Source organism: Lepidochelys olivacea (assembly GCF_965140295.1).
Source record: "Lepidochelys olivacea isolate rLepOli2 genome assembly, chromosome: 2".
In the NCBI taxonomy this organism is placed as follows: domain Eukaryota; kingdom Metazoa; phylum Chordata; order Testudines; family Cheloniidae; genus Lepidochelys; species Lepidochelys olivacea.
The window spans coordinates 169,582,572-169,601,887 of NC_140412.1; the positions used below are offsets into that span (position 1 = coordinate 169,582,572).

At 39.3% G+C, this 19,316-nt stretch overlaps 2 protein-coding genes across 5 annotated transcripts in view; one reads left to right on the forward strand and one right to left on the reverse strand.

Moving 5' to 3' along the window:
- LOC311516588 (uncharacterized protein C7orf57) overlaps window positions 1-6,992 on the reverse strand; it is a 27,691-nt gene extending 20,699 nt beyond the window's left edge. For 2 of the 4 annotated variants that reach the window (XM_084620812.1, XM_084620811.1), the window contains exons 1-5: window positions 6,798-6,982; window positions 5,576-5,639; window positions 2,357-2,554; window positions 1,094-1,202; window positions 782-941 (exon numbers count right to left, since the gene is read on the reverse strand). In XM_084620812.1, coding sequence (XP_084476938.1) covers window positions 782-941; window positions 1,094-1,202; window positions 2,357-2,554; window positions 5,576-5,630 — 522 coding nt within the window. In that variant the 5' untranslated portion in view covers window positions 5,631-5,639; window positions 6,798-6,982. Of the gene's footprint in view, window positions 1-781; window positions 942-1,093; window positions 1,203-2,356; window positions 2,555-5,575; window positions 5,640-6,265; window positions 6,404-6,797 lie in introns of those variants that run through there. The other 2 variants (XM_084620809.1, XM_084620810.1) reach the window with 2 other exon arrangements.
- LOC311516590 (uncharacterized protein) lies at window positions 6,281-16,494 on the forward strand. The gene is made up of 7 exons (XM_084620814.1): window positions 6,281-6,516; window positions 7,587-7,724; window positions 11,723-11,820; window positions 12,909-12,996; window positions 13,414-13,475; window positions 15,244-15,344; window positions 16,135-16,494. Exons 2-7 carry the CDS (start codon window positions 7,612-7,614, stop codon window positions 16,207-16,209), a joined length of 537 nt encoding a protein of 178 aa, XP_084476940.1. The 5' UTR covers window positions 6,281-6,516; window positions 7,587-7,611; the 3' UTR covers window positions 16,210-16,494.
- Window positions 16,495-19,316: the final 2,822 nt, after the last annotated feature.

The window sequence follows — 19,316 nt, forward strand, 5'->3', positions numbered from 1 at the left end:
CTTCACTAACTAGCACTTTCAGCACAATCCAAGGGAATTTCGCCCAAATTTTCACAAGTGACTTAGGTTTACAACTTGAAATACCTAGAGCCTGATTTTCAGAAGTACCCCCTTTGACTTGAAGAGAAGTGTTGGTGTTCAGCACCTTTGAAAATCAGGTCCCAGGTGTCCGAAACAAAGAATGAAAAAAATTGATCACCCAAAATTAGTGAACACATAAAAAAAAAAAATTAGGCTTTAACTGCCATCACAGATCGTTTCAGCCAGGTCAAGATCAATCCAAACTAGAAGGATAATGTGTGAAAAATTGCAGTAATGACTGCTTGTGCTGTACCTATTTTGTGGATAAATGGAGGCTATCTGTTTCCAGAACTGGTACCACAGAACTTTTCAGAGTATTTCCTCAATTAAACTAAACAAAACCCAAATAGTACACCTGAACATTCACCTGTGTCTAACAAGAAAAGATCTGGAGTAAGGCCCATATTGGCAGAGAGTGAATAGAAAATAAACTGCATTATGAGAGATGATTGGAGAATATTTCACTTTAATCAACTTTGCAGTACATGAAATATACAATGTGATTGGAAAATATATTCCTGGTACAGTATGCTGAAACAAGAACACTTCATGACAGAACTATGTATTTTAAATCACTTCTGTAACTTCAGTACAAAAATGTGTTGTTCTAATGCATTGCCATTCCCCTTAAGTAAGGAAAAAAAAAAAAACCTAGATTTTTCAGAAGCTTTACACCAAGAAGAAAGTCTTTAAATCGTACCTTTTTTTTCTCTTTGTTCTCCTTGTCCTCAGCATCCCTCTGCCAAATACTTTTTATATCAAAATCAAAAGGCCCTCTTTTTGTTTCATAGTTACCATTGAGCTGATCAGACTTAAACTCTTCATGAACCATGTAGTCAGGCATTGAGGAAACATGGGCTCTGTAGACCAAGATTTCACAATTATTTTTCCTATATTATTTCTCTGTTGCAAAAGTATTAATTCAAAGCCTAAAACTTAACAGACTAACAAAAGGAAAATACAGTAGGTTATAAAAAGTTACACAGCCTCCATGGAATCATAGCATACTTACTTAGATTCATCATCTGTTGGAGGTTTACTGTGGTGTGTATACCAGTCAGGTGCAGCATAAGCTACTGGGGATGTTTTTCTTGTACTAGGTGTAAAATGTTTCAACAAATCTTAAGTTAAAAAAAAAGACAGATACATTAATGCTGTAGTATTTTCCATGGTTATAAATGAATATTTTTATGTTGCTGTTTATCTTTTACTAAAATTTTTATAAAAGAAATATTTCTATTTGTAGCCCTTACTGAGATTCGGTTTGGACAATCAGAACTTTCACTACTTTTTTAATCCGAATAGGATAATCACCAGCAGTGATTACCCACAAGGCCAGCAAGTGGCAGTAGTTTTGAAGGTCTGGCCAATTCATTTTTCCAATATTCTTTCCAATACGGTATTTCAATTATATCAAGCATCTCATTTTACATATCTTGACATACAGTTATATAATACATGTGGATATATTTCTCATTTTACAGACTGGAAATCATTGAAACTCTGTGGCAAAGCTATGTCCATTTAAGTTTTTCACATCTTCAATTAACTGAAAACAAAATATATGTACAATAATAAAAAACATTTACTGCAAAAACTGAAAAGTAATTTTAATAAAACCTTTACAGACTTTTTCCAATTTTATGACAATTTCCTTTTGGGATTAGACCATCCCCCCCACCCCCAAGTTTCAATCCTAAAGGTATATATTTACAGTTATAATAAACCTTCCAAAGCTCGGTACCCAGGTAGATGTTTTCTCTGTTAAACACAAAAGAAATTGTTCAGATCCCTGGGTAATGCAGCTAACCTGCCAAATAATTTATACTATAGTTAGAATGTATCAGCATTAACATACCCAGGTTTTATCATAAAGGTTTAGCAATGCTCTAAATTCAATTTAATAGGAATAGAAAAAACATTCTGGATCAGATGGAATATACTTTAAGAGCTAATCAATGGATTTTAGCATAACAATAATATTTTAGCCACGAAAGATAAAGGAAGGGCAAAAGCTGGAGCAGAAAACAGTTAAGACTCCAACAATGAGGTATTGGGGTTATTGCAATGTGACATTAGACTATAACGATTACGTTTACTGATAAAGATTTTTGCATTGTTTTCTTGAGGATTCAACATACATACAGCATTTCCCTTTCTATAGTTTCCCCACAAATGTGTCACTTTTAAAATTGCTGGAATAGTCTCCAGTTATCGTTGTCAAATTTTTAAGCTCCCCAAACCACAAACAATGCTAAAATGAACTGTGGTTCACCAGGTCGGCCTCCTTGCTTTGCCAGCTTTACATATTCTGAGTCTGTGTCTTTGATCCATTTCCTGCGGCTCCCAAATGTAATTTCAGTGTGATGCTCTCCGAGGTTGCTCAGACCTGGGATCTGAGATGGTGGAGGGATTGGGATTTCTGAATTCACAGACTTCTCTGATCGTTTCAGTGGAACATGGTAGTACCATTCTATAATCATTAAGAAAAAAATATTTAGGTTATACATTTACTGATAATATTACTGTGTCAAAGAGCAAATGTAATAATCAAAGTCCACATTAAACTACAGAGTAACATACTTTATTTTATGAAAGATATAACAGAAATGAAATGCTCACTAAGGAGAAAATAAGAAATACTTGATACTTCTAGGTGATCACACAAAAACTGTGATACCTCTGTAGAGCCTTGTTTAAAAAGCCTTTAATGTTGTTTCAAATTGTCACTACAACTGTCCTACAATACAATGTTATTATCTTTCCCATTCAGAGAACTAGGTTAATGGATTCCAATATCAGTAAAATGCACGAAGAAAGCAGTGGAAGGCATTAATTTTTTGGTGACCTTTCCTCCTTCAACTATTAACAAAAAACACTTAAATGCATTCCTACTTTTCTGCGATCAGCTCTTTACTTGTTTAACTACTGAAATATAATCTGAAGAAATATAATGATTAAATTAAACAGAGCCCTAGAGAGTAAGCCGCTTTCACAACGTACCTAATTTCTTCTAATTTAAGATGAGTTCCAAACATTGCATGGCTGAGCAATATTTCAGTGCACTAGAACCAGTCAGGTTAAGTCATTTGCTGGACACCTCTGCATACTGCTGACATGCTATTTTAAAAGACAACCTTAACTCAAGTCAGTTTCAAAAAGTTAGCTCGGACTAGCTTGATGTACTACATCTGCCCTTGAATCTGACTCCCAAATTTTGTAGTTTTACACTCACATTTTCCCTTTGTTTTTTTCAAATATTTCCACTCCGATTATTGTAGGAAAGACCACACAAATAAAGGAAATGGACGGCTGACTATGTGGGAAAAATGGTTAAATGGAATACACATCATTGCGCTATCAAAGCACAAAGTAAATATACAGAACAAAAGAGAAGATTTTTATTTACTCACCTTAAATTATAACAATCTGAGGTGTTACTTATAGCAAGCAAGTGTAGGTAAAACATTTTCAGAGAGAACTGTGGTTTTTAAGTTAACAGGTTCTCTATAAACAGATATTCCATTGAAATCAGTTAATATATTCCATGTAATGGCAATGGAAAAAGTGTATACATGATAATTAAAAAACAAAAGAGCTTTCCTTAGTAGCAGAGGCAAGAAGCATTAGATTGTTTGCGGGGTTTTTTCCACCACACTTACTCATTGGTCCACCTGGAATGGGATGTTTTCATCCATCAGGAACCTTTTCATCCTAGTTAACTTGCTGGATAACTACCAACTTGGAACCCTACCTTATTCAAACCTATTTGTTGTGTTTGTATTTAATACTTTAAGCCCAGTGAGAGTTTTCACAGTTGAATTACAAACTCTTTAAAATTAGTTTATAATGGAAAATGCCACTGGCCTACCCATTAGCAACAGAAACAGTTTGAGACCTTCTGGGAACCTCCTGTAAAAAGGACCTGTGACCCCAACTGAACAGGCTACCCTATGTTCTGATTTATAAAACAAAGTGTGAAATTTTAAAGCTGGTTTTATCTCAGTTGAGTTTCTCTCAGGCAGCATTGAGGAAGCAGAACATCTGCATGATTTAGAAAGCAACAAAATAACTCTTGGTATGGAAAGAGTAAAGGGTTCAGTCAGAAGCAGCAAATAAAAATCATGCTCAGATCTGTAGGAAGAATTTCAAGAAGACATACGGGGGTGGGTGGGCATAACCCCATTATGTACCTTGGAATCACCCATAAATCCTTAAAACTCTGTTAATAAACTAGAACTCAGAAAACACAAATTACTGATTTACACGAGAAATAACATGCCATCACTATAAATTTCACACAAACTACTACATTAAAAAAATTTAGTTAACTTAATCAAAATAACAGTTTCAGAGTAACAGCCGTGTTAGTCTGTATTCGCAAAAAGAAAAGGAGTACTTGTGGCACCTTAGAGACTAACCAATTTAGTAGAGCATAAGCTTTCGTGAGCTACAGCTCACTTCCTCAGATGCATATCGTGGAAACTGCAGCAGGCTTTATATATACACAGAGAATATTCATAAACCAGTCGGAGAACACCTCAATCTCCCTGGTCACGCAACCACAGACACGAAGGTCGCCATCCCAAAACAAAAAAACTTCAAATCCAGACTCCAGCGAGTCCACTCCACTCTCGCTGGAGTCTGGATTTGAAGTTTTTTTGTTTTGGGATGGCGACCTTCGTGTCTGTGGTTGCGTGACCAGGGAGATTGAGGTGTTCTCCGACTGGTTTATGAATATTCTCTGTGTATATATAAAGCCTGCTGCAGTTTCCACGATATGCATCTGAGGAAGTGAGCTGTAGCTCACGAAAGCTTATGCTCTACTAAATTGGTTAGTCTCTAAGGTGCCACAAGTACTCCTTTTCTTTTTAATCAAAATAAGTTTACTTCCTTCTTTCACAATGCTATTTATAAGAAAAAATTATTTTTAAATCTGAGTTGACTAGTTTTCATGAAAAGTGCTGGCTGTTGCTGGGTACTACAGTATGCAAAACTCAAGTTTAGGAACAACCTTGGGTCTTTAGGCCAGTACTCAGGCATGTCCTGGATATGATGTTATGATGCCTAGGGGCAGATAAAGTCACTTAGTAAAGTGCATCTAACTAGCTGGATTATAGTGTGGCATTAGCTTCTGCCTTGAAGCAAGAGAGGGGGGTGTTCCAAACAAGGAAAACAGAAGAAGGCCAAAATGGGAAATGGTGGTTTCCTCACATTGGTGGGGTTGAAGAGCATCTCAGATTCCTGTCTTGAATATCTTGTGTGACCAAGACAGAAAGAACGCAAAGGAAATTCCACTATCAGCCTCATCCTTCCCTCCAAAATATATCAAGCATTATGGTATTGTGCATGTTCCCTGCAGCATAAAATGCTGATATAGTAGGTAGTATATGTGAAGGCTTCCTTCTTAGGAAGCAAAGGCTTCATTTCATTTTTCACACCTGAGACATGTCAAAATGTACATTTACATACAGAGAGCAAACAGTATACTTGCCACAAGAAGCGTATCGGTTGGGGGGTCCAGAGGGCTCTTTACTCATATTCCTCATTCCTCAAGCCTACATGAAGGAGGGGACAAAAAAGGAAAAAATAGCAAAAAAAAAAAAAATAGTTATCACTGAACAGGAGTGTAGACAACTTTTTTTTTTTTTTATTGAGGCAGGGCTAAAGTTAAAAAATAATAAAACAGCAGCTGTTGGATATCGCTTCAATTAGTAGCTTTGTACCAAAATTAAGTCTGTCCACTTTTAATTAAGTGAGATAAACAAACTTCTGTTCCAGGCTCAGTGGTTCCTGATTTGTTGTTCTTTTTGAGGGGTTAGAGCCCCTCCAAATCCCCTTGTATTTGCCCCTGTTTAACCAGATGGTGAATAACCCCACCCCCACCCCGGAGCTCCTTTTACTCCTGGTGCCCTACAACAGCCTGGCCATGATCAGCACCAGGCGGGGTCCCCCGAACTGAAGCAGCACGTGGGCATGGTGGGACGTGGCCTGGAAGCCCCCGCCCCCAGCAAGGGAAAGGGCTCAGCTTGACCCCCCCACCCCACCCTCCCCACCACCCGCGCCCAACCTGGTACCCACAGACACGCCACCCCCGACAGACAGACAGACACCCCCACCCCCTCAGATACCCCTACCCCTTGACAGACACGCCTCCCCTCCCCCCGCTTTCGGGGTCCCTTACCGGGAGTGCGGGGGGGGGGGGGCTGGGGGAGGGAGCGGGCACGTCCCCTTGGAACCCGGCTCACGCGCGCGCTGGAAGGAACCGACCCAGCACCACGCCGCCTTCCGCGACAACCACAACAATCCCCGTTTCCACGGCAACGGGGACTCTTTCAGGGCCACGCGTGGCGGAGGCGGGACTCCAGGGGCCAGAGGGAAGGGACGCGGGCGGGCCCGCGAGCCGCTACAAGCGCCGCGCGCGCGAAGGGGCGGGTGAGTGAGTGGCGGGCACCCGCCCCGCGGCAGGACCCCCGCCACGCTGGACCTTTCCCCCTTGTGGGTGCAAATGACACTCAACCCTTTGGTCCAGGAGGTGCGGCGCTGCCCAGCGCTCAGGATTGACATGCCTGACAGAGCTGGGGGCCTGAGTCAGGGGCTTTCACATTTTCTTGGGGTCTGCTCCCGTTATTCCCTCTGTAACTGATTGCCCAGACCATCTTCCATCTCCTTTCTGATTGCACAGCACCCCTCTGGCAACCGTAGCAAATGCTCACCTAGAAAAGTAACAGGAAAATATTTTTGACTTTTCTGATGATTCCGACGGTCTCTGAAGGTGGCTCCTGTTTCCTCTCTTCCTGTATAGCAGCAACTACAACTGGAGGCAGCCAGGCTACTTTCTCCTTTTGCAGACATGCAAACTCTTGTTTGCAATGAAGGACCTGGGTACCTATAGAAACAACTAGTGGAGACAAGAGACTGTAATCTGCCTGCTCTTGACAGATTGTAAGAAATGTATGGGCCTCAGTTTGGGAGCTCCTGCCCTTAATGCTCATTAATGAATTCAGGGAAGTCCTCTTGATATATGTATCAGAGATGGTAATAATGGTTTCTTCTGGTCCTAAAATCTAAATGCCAGTGGGAATAAAAGGAGTTCAGCCTTTCACAGGAGACAATGTTGGAGGATTCAGCTCCATGATATTTTTTCACTTGTTGAGTCTCTTGAAATAAGAATGTTGAACATATGTCCCATCTTTCCAGGCTGAGCTCAGGGACCTTATGCTTGGCTTGTTCATTATGATATCACCAAGAACAGCCTGTGACATATTTAACAGCACTGAGTAGGGCAAAGGACATTCTAGGTTGACTCCTCTTATTATGATGTTATTCACTCTATCCTGAAGGCAAGTGCAGTACAAGGACAGCTTTCCTTTCAAAGAAGATTTATAATTACTAGATATTACCTTATTTTAAATTCATGATTAAAATTGTGGGTCATAAATAATAATAATAATAATATAATTAATACCTTATTTCACCTCATTTGCATGCTCCTATTCTTTCAGTGGTGAGTGCAAAGCAAATAAAAACATGTACAGAATTCCAAAGTCTTCAGGAAGCACCTATCTACCTCAGGATGAAACAAGCCATGGCACCAACAGTGACAGCTCAGACACAGAAAATCAAAGCCAAGATCTAAACTGGTATGTATATGGATACTTTTCTTTTAAAATATTCAGTCTCTGTTAACTTTTGTCATATGTATACAAGTTATACAAATAATTATAAAATCTTTTTTAAAGTTCTTATGCTCCCAAATACACTTACCACTCCTTCATCCATTTAAGAAGAAGAGAAAAGAGAAAAATAAAACAATGGCATATTCTCAGGGCCCAATCAAGTGCTCATTGAAGTCAGTGGCAATTGTTCCATTGATTTCAATTTGTCCTGGGACCTAAATAGGATTTGATTTTGTTTCAAATGGGCAAGGGAGGTGGTAGTTATGTAATATGATATATAAAGTCATAAACATTTGCGCTGCTCAGTAATATAATCTAATAATTTACAGATATTAAATAAAGCCATTCTGTTTTGAAGCCTGTAGATTAACTATTTAGTAACATCTAAGTTATTGAGTAACTTAGTGTTACTGTCATTTATGTAAATTGTGGTTTGGAGGATAGCCATGCTTCCTCTGTCAGTAGTGTGTTTTGCTTCCGTTATTTCAAGATGCTCCATTTGGCAGAAATCAAGTTGATTCTTAATCAAGTTCTCTTTTATGAAGTAATGTCCTTTATTTAATTAGGGATGTGACAAATATTCCATTCATATGTGATTTGTATGCAAATATTGCCATTTTAAAAGGATTTCTATCTGGCCAAATCGTGAATTTGTGAGGGAAAATATGAACAAAAGAAAGCAAAACTTTGTCTTGGAATCTTTTACTGTTTGAGACAGTAGGCCAAGTACCCATTTTTCATCTAACCAAATCGTTTGCTTTTCCTGCATCTCTGACCATGTCAGGCCCTTTTTCAGTCCCTTCACTAGCTTTCTCTTGATTGCCCACATTTAACTTGAAAAACGTATTCTCTCCTGAAAGGCCCTGAAAACTTTCCCTATACCTATTCTTATTCTCAACTACCATTCAGCGCTCTCACTCCACCCTTCAGTCTGTCCAAGTCACACCATTTATTGCCCTCCTCACATTCTTTTCTCATTCCCATCTCTTGTCCTTCATACATGGTGACCTATCTGCCTAGAGCATCCTATCTGCTAGGTAAATACTGGTACCCTCCAGGGATCTGTACCTGGACCAGTGCTGTTCAGCATATTCATAACTGTTCTGGAAAAAGGGGTAAACAGTGAGGTGACAAAGTTTGCAGATGATACAAATTTTTTCAAGATAGTTAAGTCCAAAGCAATCTGTGAAGAGTTACAAAGGTATCTCACAAAACTGGGCAACAAAAGGGCAGATGAAATTCAATGCTGATAAATATAAAGTAATCCACTCTGGAAAACATAATCCCAACTATACATACAAAATTATGGGGTCTAAATTAACTGTTATCACTCATGAAAGAGATTTTGGAGTCATTGTGGATAATTCTCTGAAAACATCTGCTCAATGTGCAGAGGCAGTCAAAAAACTAACAGAATATTAGGAACCATTAGGAAAGGGATAGATAATAAGACGGAAAATATCATAATACCACTTATATATATCAATTGTATGCCCACACCTTGAATAATCTGTGCAGTTCTAGTCATCCCATCTCAAAAAAAGATATATTAGAATTGGGAAAGGTATGGAGAATGGCAACACAAATTATTAGGGCATGGGACAGTTTTCGTATGAGGAGACATTAAAAAGACTGGGACTTTCAACTTGGAAAAGAGACAACTAAGAGGGGATATGATAGAGGTCTATAAAATTGCGACTTGTGTGGAGAAAGTGAATGTGGAAGTGTCATTTACTCCTTCACATAACACAAGAAGTAGGGGTCACCCAATGAAATTAATAGAGAGCACGTTAAAAACAAACAGAAGGAAGTATTTCTTCACACAACGCACAGTCAGCCTGTGGAACTTGTTGCCAGAGGATGCTGTGAAGGCCAAAGCTGTAACGGGGGTTCAAAAAAGAACTAGATATGTTCATGGAGGGTAGGTCCATCAGTGGCTATTAGCCAAGATGGTCAGGGATGCAACCCCATGCTCTGAGTGTTCCAAGCTTCTGATTGCCAGAAGCTGGAAGTGGACAACAGGTCACTCAATATTTGCCCTGTTCTGTTTATTCCCTCTGAAGCACTTGGCATTGGCCACTGTCAGAAGAAAGGATACTGGGATTGATGGACTATTGGTCTGACCCAGTATCGCTATTCTTATGTTCTTATAACCCAGACTGCATGGCTGCTCATTAAAGTCCCTCCTCAAAACATTGCTCTTCCCAAAAAAAGCCCATAAATCAAAATCCTCCCTGCAATTAACCACTGAACTGAAATACATACCAATAAAGCTAGAGCAGTCTAGCAAACTTAGAATAAGCTTGCTGTTCATAAGAGGCTCTGGATCGTAGAAACAGAGAAAACTGTGAAGATACTGTACAGTACACAATGGTCTTTACAATGCTTGCTCTTGATAATAAGAATGGGTAACATGAAATTTTTGAAATTCTTTGAATATCAAATCCTTGGTCTTTCTTATAAAACAAAAATACTTGATTCTAAAAACTGTGGGGATCCATAAGAGCCATCTGGTCAGGGTTACAGGCAGCAATCCTCTATACCAAGCAGCATGTGGGGGGCAGGCTACAGTGTTTCGGTGGCAAGAGACAGGTGACATTAAGAGGGAATGGATGGGACACTGGGCTCAGAGCTGGGCTGGAGGGAAGATGTTGCAGTAGAAGAGAACTGATGAAAGATAAGAGTACAGGGTCAGGACAGTTGAAAGCAGGACCAGTGGGAGAGAGCAGGTGGGAGACTCGGAAGAAGTGCTGGGACAAGATGGATGGCAGAAGCTGGGAATCTGATGAAATGAGTACAGGACATGACACAGTATTTGTGTCAAATTTCAGAAGCAGATTTGTATAAATTTGAATCCAGCAAAATGGCCAGATTTGTGTACCAGCAGATTTCATTTTGAGATTCATCACATCTCTACTTAAAATTTTAAGCATGTTGTAGATGACAAAGTTTATTAGACTGCTAAATATTTTTGGACCATATTATAAAATACTGTCTCCAAATCTCTGAATGTGTGTACTGTCACTACTCATGCTGATAAAAAACGCCTTATCTCATCTTATCTTTCTCCTTTGAACATTCAATTAATTTGACCAGGAGTTTCACTGAAGAACTACATTTCTGCAATGTGAAGCCTTCTTAATCTCCCACAGTACTGCAACTGCAGTGTTTTATAGAAAATGCTGGATATTAGTAAGGGTAACATATGCGCTGGTCATTGCTGCCTCTTCTTCATCCCTGAGGGATACAGAAAGGCTTAGTTTTAAAACATGCAGTGTGTCAATTAAAAATTGCAGGTATGGTTAAGTGTGTTTATTGCAGGTTGAACTCCTACAGTCATAGCAAATAGTATTCACTACAGATTGTACTCCATTCTTTATCTAATATTGTTTGTTAATTGCCTAAATATATTCCATAAATAGAAAATAAGTTGAAAACATTATGGTTGCACAGTTAAACACTCCAAAGTCAGGCAAGTTGCATGTGCAACTTAAGTGCTGGCATTTCCTGGCTTTTAAAGTTTTTATGTGACTTTAAAGGTTTTTTAGTATAGGATTTTTAATGGAATTTTAAAAAAGATATATAAAACTAAGGTAGTTTCTTAATTATTTTTGTTCATTATTGCCAAATTCCAGAGCCGAGTGATAGTCCAATTAGTTGAATTGGCTGTTAGGTAGATAAGCTAGAGAACACAGGGTAAAGAATTCTGTTTCCTGGTCTGTGAAATGGTAATTAAATCAAGGCTTAAAATTTTGCCTCCCAGTGTTTACATGTATAGTTAATTGTACCCATTTGGATAACTAATTGTCAGTCAGATATGGGTGGCTAGGCATCTAAATGAGTGCAACTGTGGGTGCAAATACTTGTACCTAAGTTCTAGAGGTTGTTTTCCTCTGTTGTTTTGCCTGCATCTGGCCACTCATACAACTCTTGGATTTCTAAAGCCCTTTTCTATTTTCTAGGCTATCTCAAAGACAAGGACCCACACCCAGTAGTACTGAAAGCCAGACCCCTATTAGTCTCAGGCAGGAAGATAGGCAGCTTCAACGCCCACCCAAGAGTAAGTTCAAGTGATTAGTGATTGTAAACTGTCTAGTTGTATGTTGTGCACTTACAACATTTCTGTTTTATAAGTTGTTCTGTTGTATGTGTTTTTACATTTTTGATTGTTTACGCACCTAAAGAGATGTTGTTGATAGACACATCCTATAAGGTGGGGGGAAATATATTAAAGCAGAACTGAATTAGGACCCTGTTAAGGTTGCATGGCTAAGCAGTCAAAAGTCAGGAAGTTGAGGTTGTGTGTGCCACATTAATTTTATTTCCTTATATCTATGCATGACAATACAGCCTTTAATTACATATTCATGTGCTATTTCACAAATAATTCCATGTAATACCATGTAATTTTTTCTACAACCCTAAATGCACAGGAAGCATCTTATAGTATTATGTACTAATCAGACAAACAGTCTATGGCAGTTATTTATATATAATATTGGCAGAGACCAAAGCTAGAGCTCCACAGAACCCCTTCTCTCATTCACTGTGCACCTTGAAGGACTGGCCTTATAATGTTGGAGACAAAAAAATAAAAAGATCATTGTGGAAGCTCCATAATGGATCTAGAGTTAAGGTTCATTGAGATTAGGTTAGTTCAAGTGGAGTTAACTGTTGCATTGAAGAGAAGACCTTAGTGGTAAGGATGCTTGAGCCAGAAAGAAACCAGCTGGACGTTTTGCAGAGATGGTGATAGGGAACACAGCAACATCTCTTTATTTTATAAACTGAGAAAATGTGATCTAGAACAACTGAGCATATGTCTTTATTGGAAAAAAGAAAAAGTGTGTTTTTAAACTTGGGTTAAAAGAGCAGTGAAAATACAGGGTTAACAAACAGCTCCAGGTCAAATCCAGGCCCTCCATGTACTTTAAAATAAGGTGATAATCCAAATTAAAAGATGAGTTGCCATGTCTTCACCGCTATGCTAACCCAAGTTAAAAACACACCTTTTTTGCAGTGAAGACATAGCCTGAGAGACAAACATGAACCCCATTATGCCTATTTTGCAGCGACTTTTGAGAGTAGAACTGCATTTTTAACTACATCTGAGCTCATTTAACTGTATGCTTGTTGCATGTTTTCCAGAAGGTATCAGGCTTGTCTTCCACTTGCTGGGGCTATGCATAACAGTTCTGTGGCACTTTGTGTTGAGAATCTGTGGCGCTTTTGCAAGGTAAAAATGAACAAGAATCTTTTTCTCAAGGATGGGTGGGGAAATAGATAAATGCAGGTGGGCAGGAGAGACAGATTGGTATTAATCACACTCCCAAACCTGACAAAGAATTAAGAGAGTGATTTACATTGGTGTCAATCCAGGCTCTTGCTGAAACCAATTCTGGGATCAGGGGTCACAAGACCAATCACTAATTTTAATGTCTCTTCAGTTTTTGATATAGTGCCTGAATCTCCACTGCAGAAGTTAAAAGAAGCTTCACCATTAATTTCAATAGGTGCAGGATCAAGCCCATGATGAAGCCAACAATATGGGCTTCAAGAAATCCTAAATAAACTTTTTGCTAATACAGAATATGTACATGAAATGTGTGGATGCTACTAACTTTATGCTTTCTTTCTCCTTACTGTTCTCCAGGAAGATTTGGGCTCGAAAGATTATTTCACTGGTGCTGTTCCTCCTTTCTTTATTCTTTTTTGGTGAGTTTCTATAAAGTACAGAGTTTACTGAGACTCTGTAAGGGGGACCAACTTCTTTGCTCTGCCCTGGCCCCTTTGTGCTGCTTTGACAGAGAAGCCCAGCTGAGAACTGAAGTAGGCAGTTGGATATCCAAGCTGGCTCTGCCTGCCTCTTCCCAGAGAGTGGATGGGAGGGAAACTGATGTCGGGGTGGGGAGACCCAAGTGCCCTCTCCCAGCACAGCCGTATGGAGCCAGAATTTTCCCAGGCTTGAGGAGCAGCAGTGATTGGCCTTCACTCACCCCAGGAGGCAGAGAGCCCAGCTTGGGAGGAAGAGCAGCTGCTAGGGGCAAAATCTTCAGAGCCTCAGAAGCCCATGAGATATCACTAACTCTTTTTATTTAAAATAATGAAGAAGAAAAAAATGTCTTTACTGACTATGGGGCAATGGCACTTTGTGAAATTGGGGGTCCCCAGGGAACTGTTTGTGTTGTTTTGATTCAACTGTTTTGTATCTTTTCTGATAGTTATAAACAGTTATTTAAAATGAAGTTAATAAAAAGAGGGAAATAAAAATAATTAAATAGAAATAGGCAGTAGCAATTTTTTGAAATAGGTGATAGTAAAAAAAATTAAATAGCGGGAATTCCACAGAGTTAATGAAAACATAAGCAGGTAAAAAAGTGGAAATAAGCAGAGGTTAAAAAATAAACAACAAATAAAGCTACTGTCCAGTTTCATCAGAAATTATGTTACCACCCATCTCATCCTTCCTTCTTTCACCACTGCTTACAGTTTGTTAAACCCATTAATTGTCTCTTATCTCAATTTTTCTTCTGTGCATAAAGTTAAGCATCTGTAATTCTCTACAGGTTCATAGCCAAAAAATTAAGTCCATGTGTAATTCTTTGCTGGACCAGTAACTTCGACTCTGGTGTCACAATGAGATCTAATGAGGCAGATTTTTGAATGTGCACAGAGCTACACTGAAGCCAGTGCAACTGTGTGTGGCCACAAGGTCCTGCCTGCGTGGAGATCATTGCAGGACTGAGGCCACAATAATCCCTGTTCCAAAGAACTGTCTTTTTATATGACCCCCCAATCCTGCAAATCCATACACTGGTGAATAGACCCATTAACTTGACAGTGAGTAAAGTCAAATACGTGCTCTCAGGATTAAGGCCAATAAACATAGGGGACCCTGATCCTGACTGGGATCCGTAGGTGATACTTCTATATAAATAAAAAATAACACATGTAATACGTGAACAATTTAATGTAGGATAAGCCTTAACTTTTGCATTTGAAAATTTATTTTAACCATGTAAACCATAATGCTCCATTAGCATATGTTGAAAATGTATTTTCAAAATTTTTCCCCAGGAAAGAGCATCTCCCCAACTCAAAAATCTATAAGAATGTCATTTCATCCTCCCTTGCAAGATATCCAATTTGGAAACTCAAGTGGAGGGATGGTAGGAATGTAGAAAGGGAGAGGAGCCATAAAGGTTGATTTTGCTTATTGAAATGCTGATGACAACTAATACAGCCCTTGGATGTCCCTCAAGGCTGCATTTTACATCCATTCCAAAATTAGACCCCAGTCTTGCAAACACTTAAACGTGTATTTAATTTGACTTTGGTGGGACTATTCACTGATAGCTTTACTAAAGCTAAACACATGTGTAAGTGTTTGACAGATTGGGGCCCCTTGCTTTTGAAGAGAATAATCTTCTGGACATGATAATGTTCTAAATTTAAATAAAGTTGTTCTTTTTATGACTAACAGGTACTTACCACATGAGATTGCTTGATGGAGGAGGAATTCAGATGTCCAGGGGAATATATAATGGCTTTGTCCTCTATGATTTTAACCATTTCTGGCACAAGGTGACTTATGATTAGATTTAATCAAATAAGGACTGCCACTACCAGTCTAGCGCTAGGACAGAAAGTGCTTACACAATAACTTGCACCTTCTTTCTGTGGGGTTTCAGGTACTGTATATTGAAGACTCCAGTATCTTGGGATTTAATTATATTGCATTTAGCCACACATTAATAATTATTTTGTTTCCGGGTCTGTTACTCTTTTACTATATGCCTTTGAACAAATCACTTGGGCTAACATTTTCAGAAGTGGCCTTTAATTTTGGTCTTCTTCATTTTTGGTTGCTCAGCTTTAGATATCTGGGATCCCATTATCAGACTACTGAGCCCCTACAACTCCAGTTGAAGGCACGTAATTAAACAAAAGGCTTTATAATATAAACACTTAAAAGAAAACTCCTTTTGTTATAGTTTCAGTATTAGTTAGGGCATGGCTACACGCAGATGTAGAGTGTCGGGAGTTAAACCAGCTCTTGGAGACAGCAGCAGGGAAAGCGCTGCTGTCTGTTCACACTGTGTTCCTTGTGACTGTGGAGCATGTCCACATTAGCAGCTCTTGCAATGCCACAGAGAGTAGTGCATTGTGGTAGCTATCCCAGAGTGCAAGTGATTGCAGTGTGCTTTGGAAAGGGTTTGCAAAGCATGGGGGGTCGAGTGTGTCAGCATACTATCTTGTAAGTTCAGACAGTGGCAGGGGGAAACCCAACATCAGCCCCCACGCGCACACACACACACACGCCTCTGCAGCAGGAGCATTACACAGTAATGGTTTGCTTTGTGTCCCAGAGCAGATAAGCATGCAGGCTGTCAGAAACGGAGCTTTGAAAGAGGGTATCCACGTGCCTGCAGCCCAGTTCAAACAATGACCAGAGTGGCCAGTTCAGGGGATTATGGGACGTTTCCGGAGGCCAATCCCAGCGCAGTAATGCAACACGTCATCCACACTGACACCCTAGCGCTCCAGCCAGGACACAGAAAGCTCTATGCTTCTCATGGAGGTGGACTACCAGGAGCACTCCAGATGCAGAGTCCAGGCTCTCCAAGTGCCTTGCCAGTGTGGACACCTCAGGAGTTAGGGCACCCGGGACTGATTTAATATGCTCTAACTTGCAAGTGTAGCCAAGGCCTAAGACTTGTATCAAAAAGAGAAACTGGAATAGTAACGCACTTTATCATAGAGAGTAAAAAGAGTATGGCCATGAGTATTCCAACCTTTCCTCATAGATAATATATTTACTTGTGTCAGAAGACAGTGAAGTAATGTTGTATTGATAACGTAGAGGAAATCCTTGGTTACAGGGGCCACAGAAAACAACCGGAAAAGAAAAGAGTCAAAACCTAAAATGGAGATAGTAATGGAGAAGTTTTAGGGAAGGTTCTGACCTCCAATTGGCTGGCTGCTATTCATTTGACCCTTTTTCAGAACTGTAAAAGCTGGTTAGAGAGGGGAAAAAGTTATTGGATTGAGAGTTTGGAAGACATACTTTAAGGATAGGGTGGTCTGATGGAAGTTGACATAAAACTAGATGGAAATAGGTGTGTCCTTGATGTATCAATTAATTTTTTGTGTTAGCAAACTAGATGGTTTGTTTCCTGAAGGGTCTTAACCAATATCCAGGAGCCTGTCATGTAAATTCTTCTTTTAAACAATTATTATTAATAAGAAAAGTAATGTGTAAAATTCTGGATATTGCTTGCAATCAGATAAGTTTGAATTATATTATAACAAACATTTATCTAACAACAAGATTCAAGTTCCAGTGTTTTCCATGCTCCCTCCACAGGAAAAGATGTTTCTTTTTATTCAGATGTCTCTTACTTCCAGTCTGCTTGCTGCAAAAGAGCAGCCTTTATGGAATAAGCTGAGACATTTACAGACACAGAAAAGTTGAAAATTCAGTACACATTTTGTGTATATGTTTACCGAGATGATGATTGGTTCCTATGGTGGTGGTTTGTTTTTAATAAATTATATTTACCATCTTAGAATAAATAAATCAAATGCATGATGGGAGACTGTGGTATCTGCTTCATGAATAAGGAATTGTCCTGCATTAATCTTATGATCTATTTAACTGTCTTTCTCTCCTGGGTATTTATAGGGTGCCAGTTGCTGTTGTATGTTAGTGTTACCTACTTGTAGTATGCAGGCATTGTGTCTCTGAGTGTCTACCATCTCATGTTCCTGTAGAGAATGATTGCCTCTCTCTGCAGGAGGCTCTGTATGAGCGGTGTTAGTGTTTGGAATGAATGTTTTATTAATATTTCCATTTAGGATGAATCAGAGATATATGGAATGGATATGGAGTCTCTAAGGTAAGGTGGATTTCTGGATGACTTCTTGACTCATTGCTGTAAAGGAATTCAAACCCTGAGCACAACAACTGCACAAATGGAGGAGTTGGGTCTCCCACAAATTTTATACACATTGATGATGTTCCCAATCCGAAAAGTATCTGTAGGGATTTTTTTCTCCCACTCCCTTAAAATCCAGAGGCAGGGAAGATGTTGGAGCTGGCAATTTTTCTCCCCTGTCTTACAGGCATATAAGTTGCTCATGTGCACAACTAAATAAGAAGGAAAAACTGCTTGCACTTCCATCTTCCTTGGATTTTTGCGGAGAAGCAGTAAAGATTATTATTCTCCTGCTGTTCAGCTTTGTCTTCCTTGTGGTGGAGGGACGGAGAAATTCTTTTGCTGGTTCCCTCCATATTCTGAAATGAATAGGAATAGAAACTTCTGATTGTTCTGCCTTCCTGTAAGGTGGAATAGAAGCTCCTCTGTACACCTTTCCCACTGTAGGTGGAGGAAACCTTTGCTTCTTCCCGACCCTAGCCTGGTGGTGTAGGAGCTGCATGTGAAGAAGCCATGCATGGTTAGCCAAGATCAGAGGAATAAGAGGATCCATGTGAGAATAATGATCCAAGTCACTAAGGGGAGAATATAGGAGTATGGAGGGGGGAAAGAACAGCTGTGGGGCAAAATGAGAAACTAGAACACTTAGGGTAAGAAGGTCGTTATTGGGGAGAGAGAGTGACGGGGGGAAGTGGTGGACATGAGGAATGAAGGAGAAAAATGTTTAACAGAACAAAGATATTTAAAGTGGAATACAGGAAGATCGGAAGGAAGGAATAGAAATTACCAAAACCGGTGCAGCAGATACACTAAAATGGACTGTAAAAGGTATGAATGAAGAATGGAAAGAGAAGGAAGAACAAAAACAAGGGAGCCTTATCAAGCAGCAGTTTTTGAAAAGTTGATGTCAAGATGCTAGAAAAATAACATGAATGTTTAATTATATAGGAGATATTAGGGTACTATACAGAACTGTGTAGGCTGAAAAAGTGATGGGAGCTTTGGAGTTCAGGTAGGAGCGGGGCATGGGAACCCACTGTTCCCATGTGTAAGGAAAGGGGGACATTTTTTGTCAAGTAAAATATGTTTTAGAAGTTGTTGCAGTGGTGACTGCACTTTTTAATATGTATTTTTCGTTGTTTTATATCTGTTTGTGGTCTGTGTCAGAGATGGCAATTGAGAGATAGGAACTGAGCATATTCTTTTGTGGCCCTCTGTGCCATTTGTGTGAGTAGTTTTTAATCAAATGTAACCTGCTGCTGGGTTGGTCTGCATTCCAGATAAAACCGGTTTACTTTTTTAACCATATGTTCTTGTTTTGAAATGCCCTGAAATCTTTGAAAGTACAGGTTATTGTATCTTGTATGCCAGTATTTTCCAGGCAGAATCCTTATTCTTTTGTCCATATTTAATTTTTTTTTCTACATCAAACAAAATCGTAGTCCTTCAAACCCGCCCTTACGCATTTTTTAGGATAGTTGCAGATATGCTTCCACTCACCTCCGTGTTACTCAGGAAGCAGGGTAAAATTTTTGAAAGTGCCTAAGTCCTATTGAAAGTCTATTGGACCGAGGGTCCTAATTGTTTAGATATACTTTTGAAAATTTTGCCCATGGGG

Coding starts and splice junctions, on each gene's coding strand:
- LOC311516590 (XM_084620814.1), top strand. CDS start 7,612: ATGTACAGAATTCCAAAGTCTTCAGGAAGCACCTATCTACCTCAGGAT. Junction 7,725..11,722: donor CAAAGCCAAGATCTAAACTG/GTATGTATATGG, acceptor TCTATTTTCTAG/GCTATCTCAAAGACAAGGAC. Junction 11,821..12,908: donor GCTTCAACGCCCACCCAAGA/GTAAGTTCAAGT, acceptor CATGTTTTCCAG/AAGGTATCAGGCTTGTCTTC.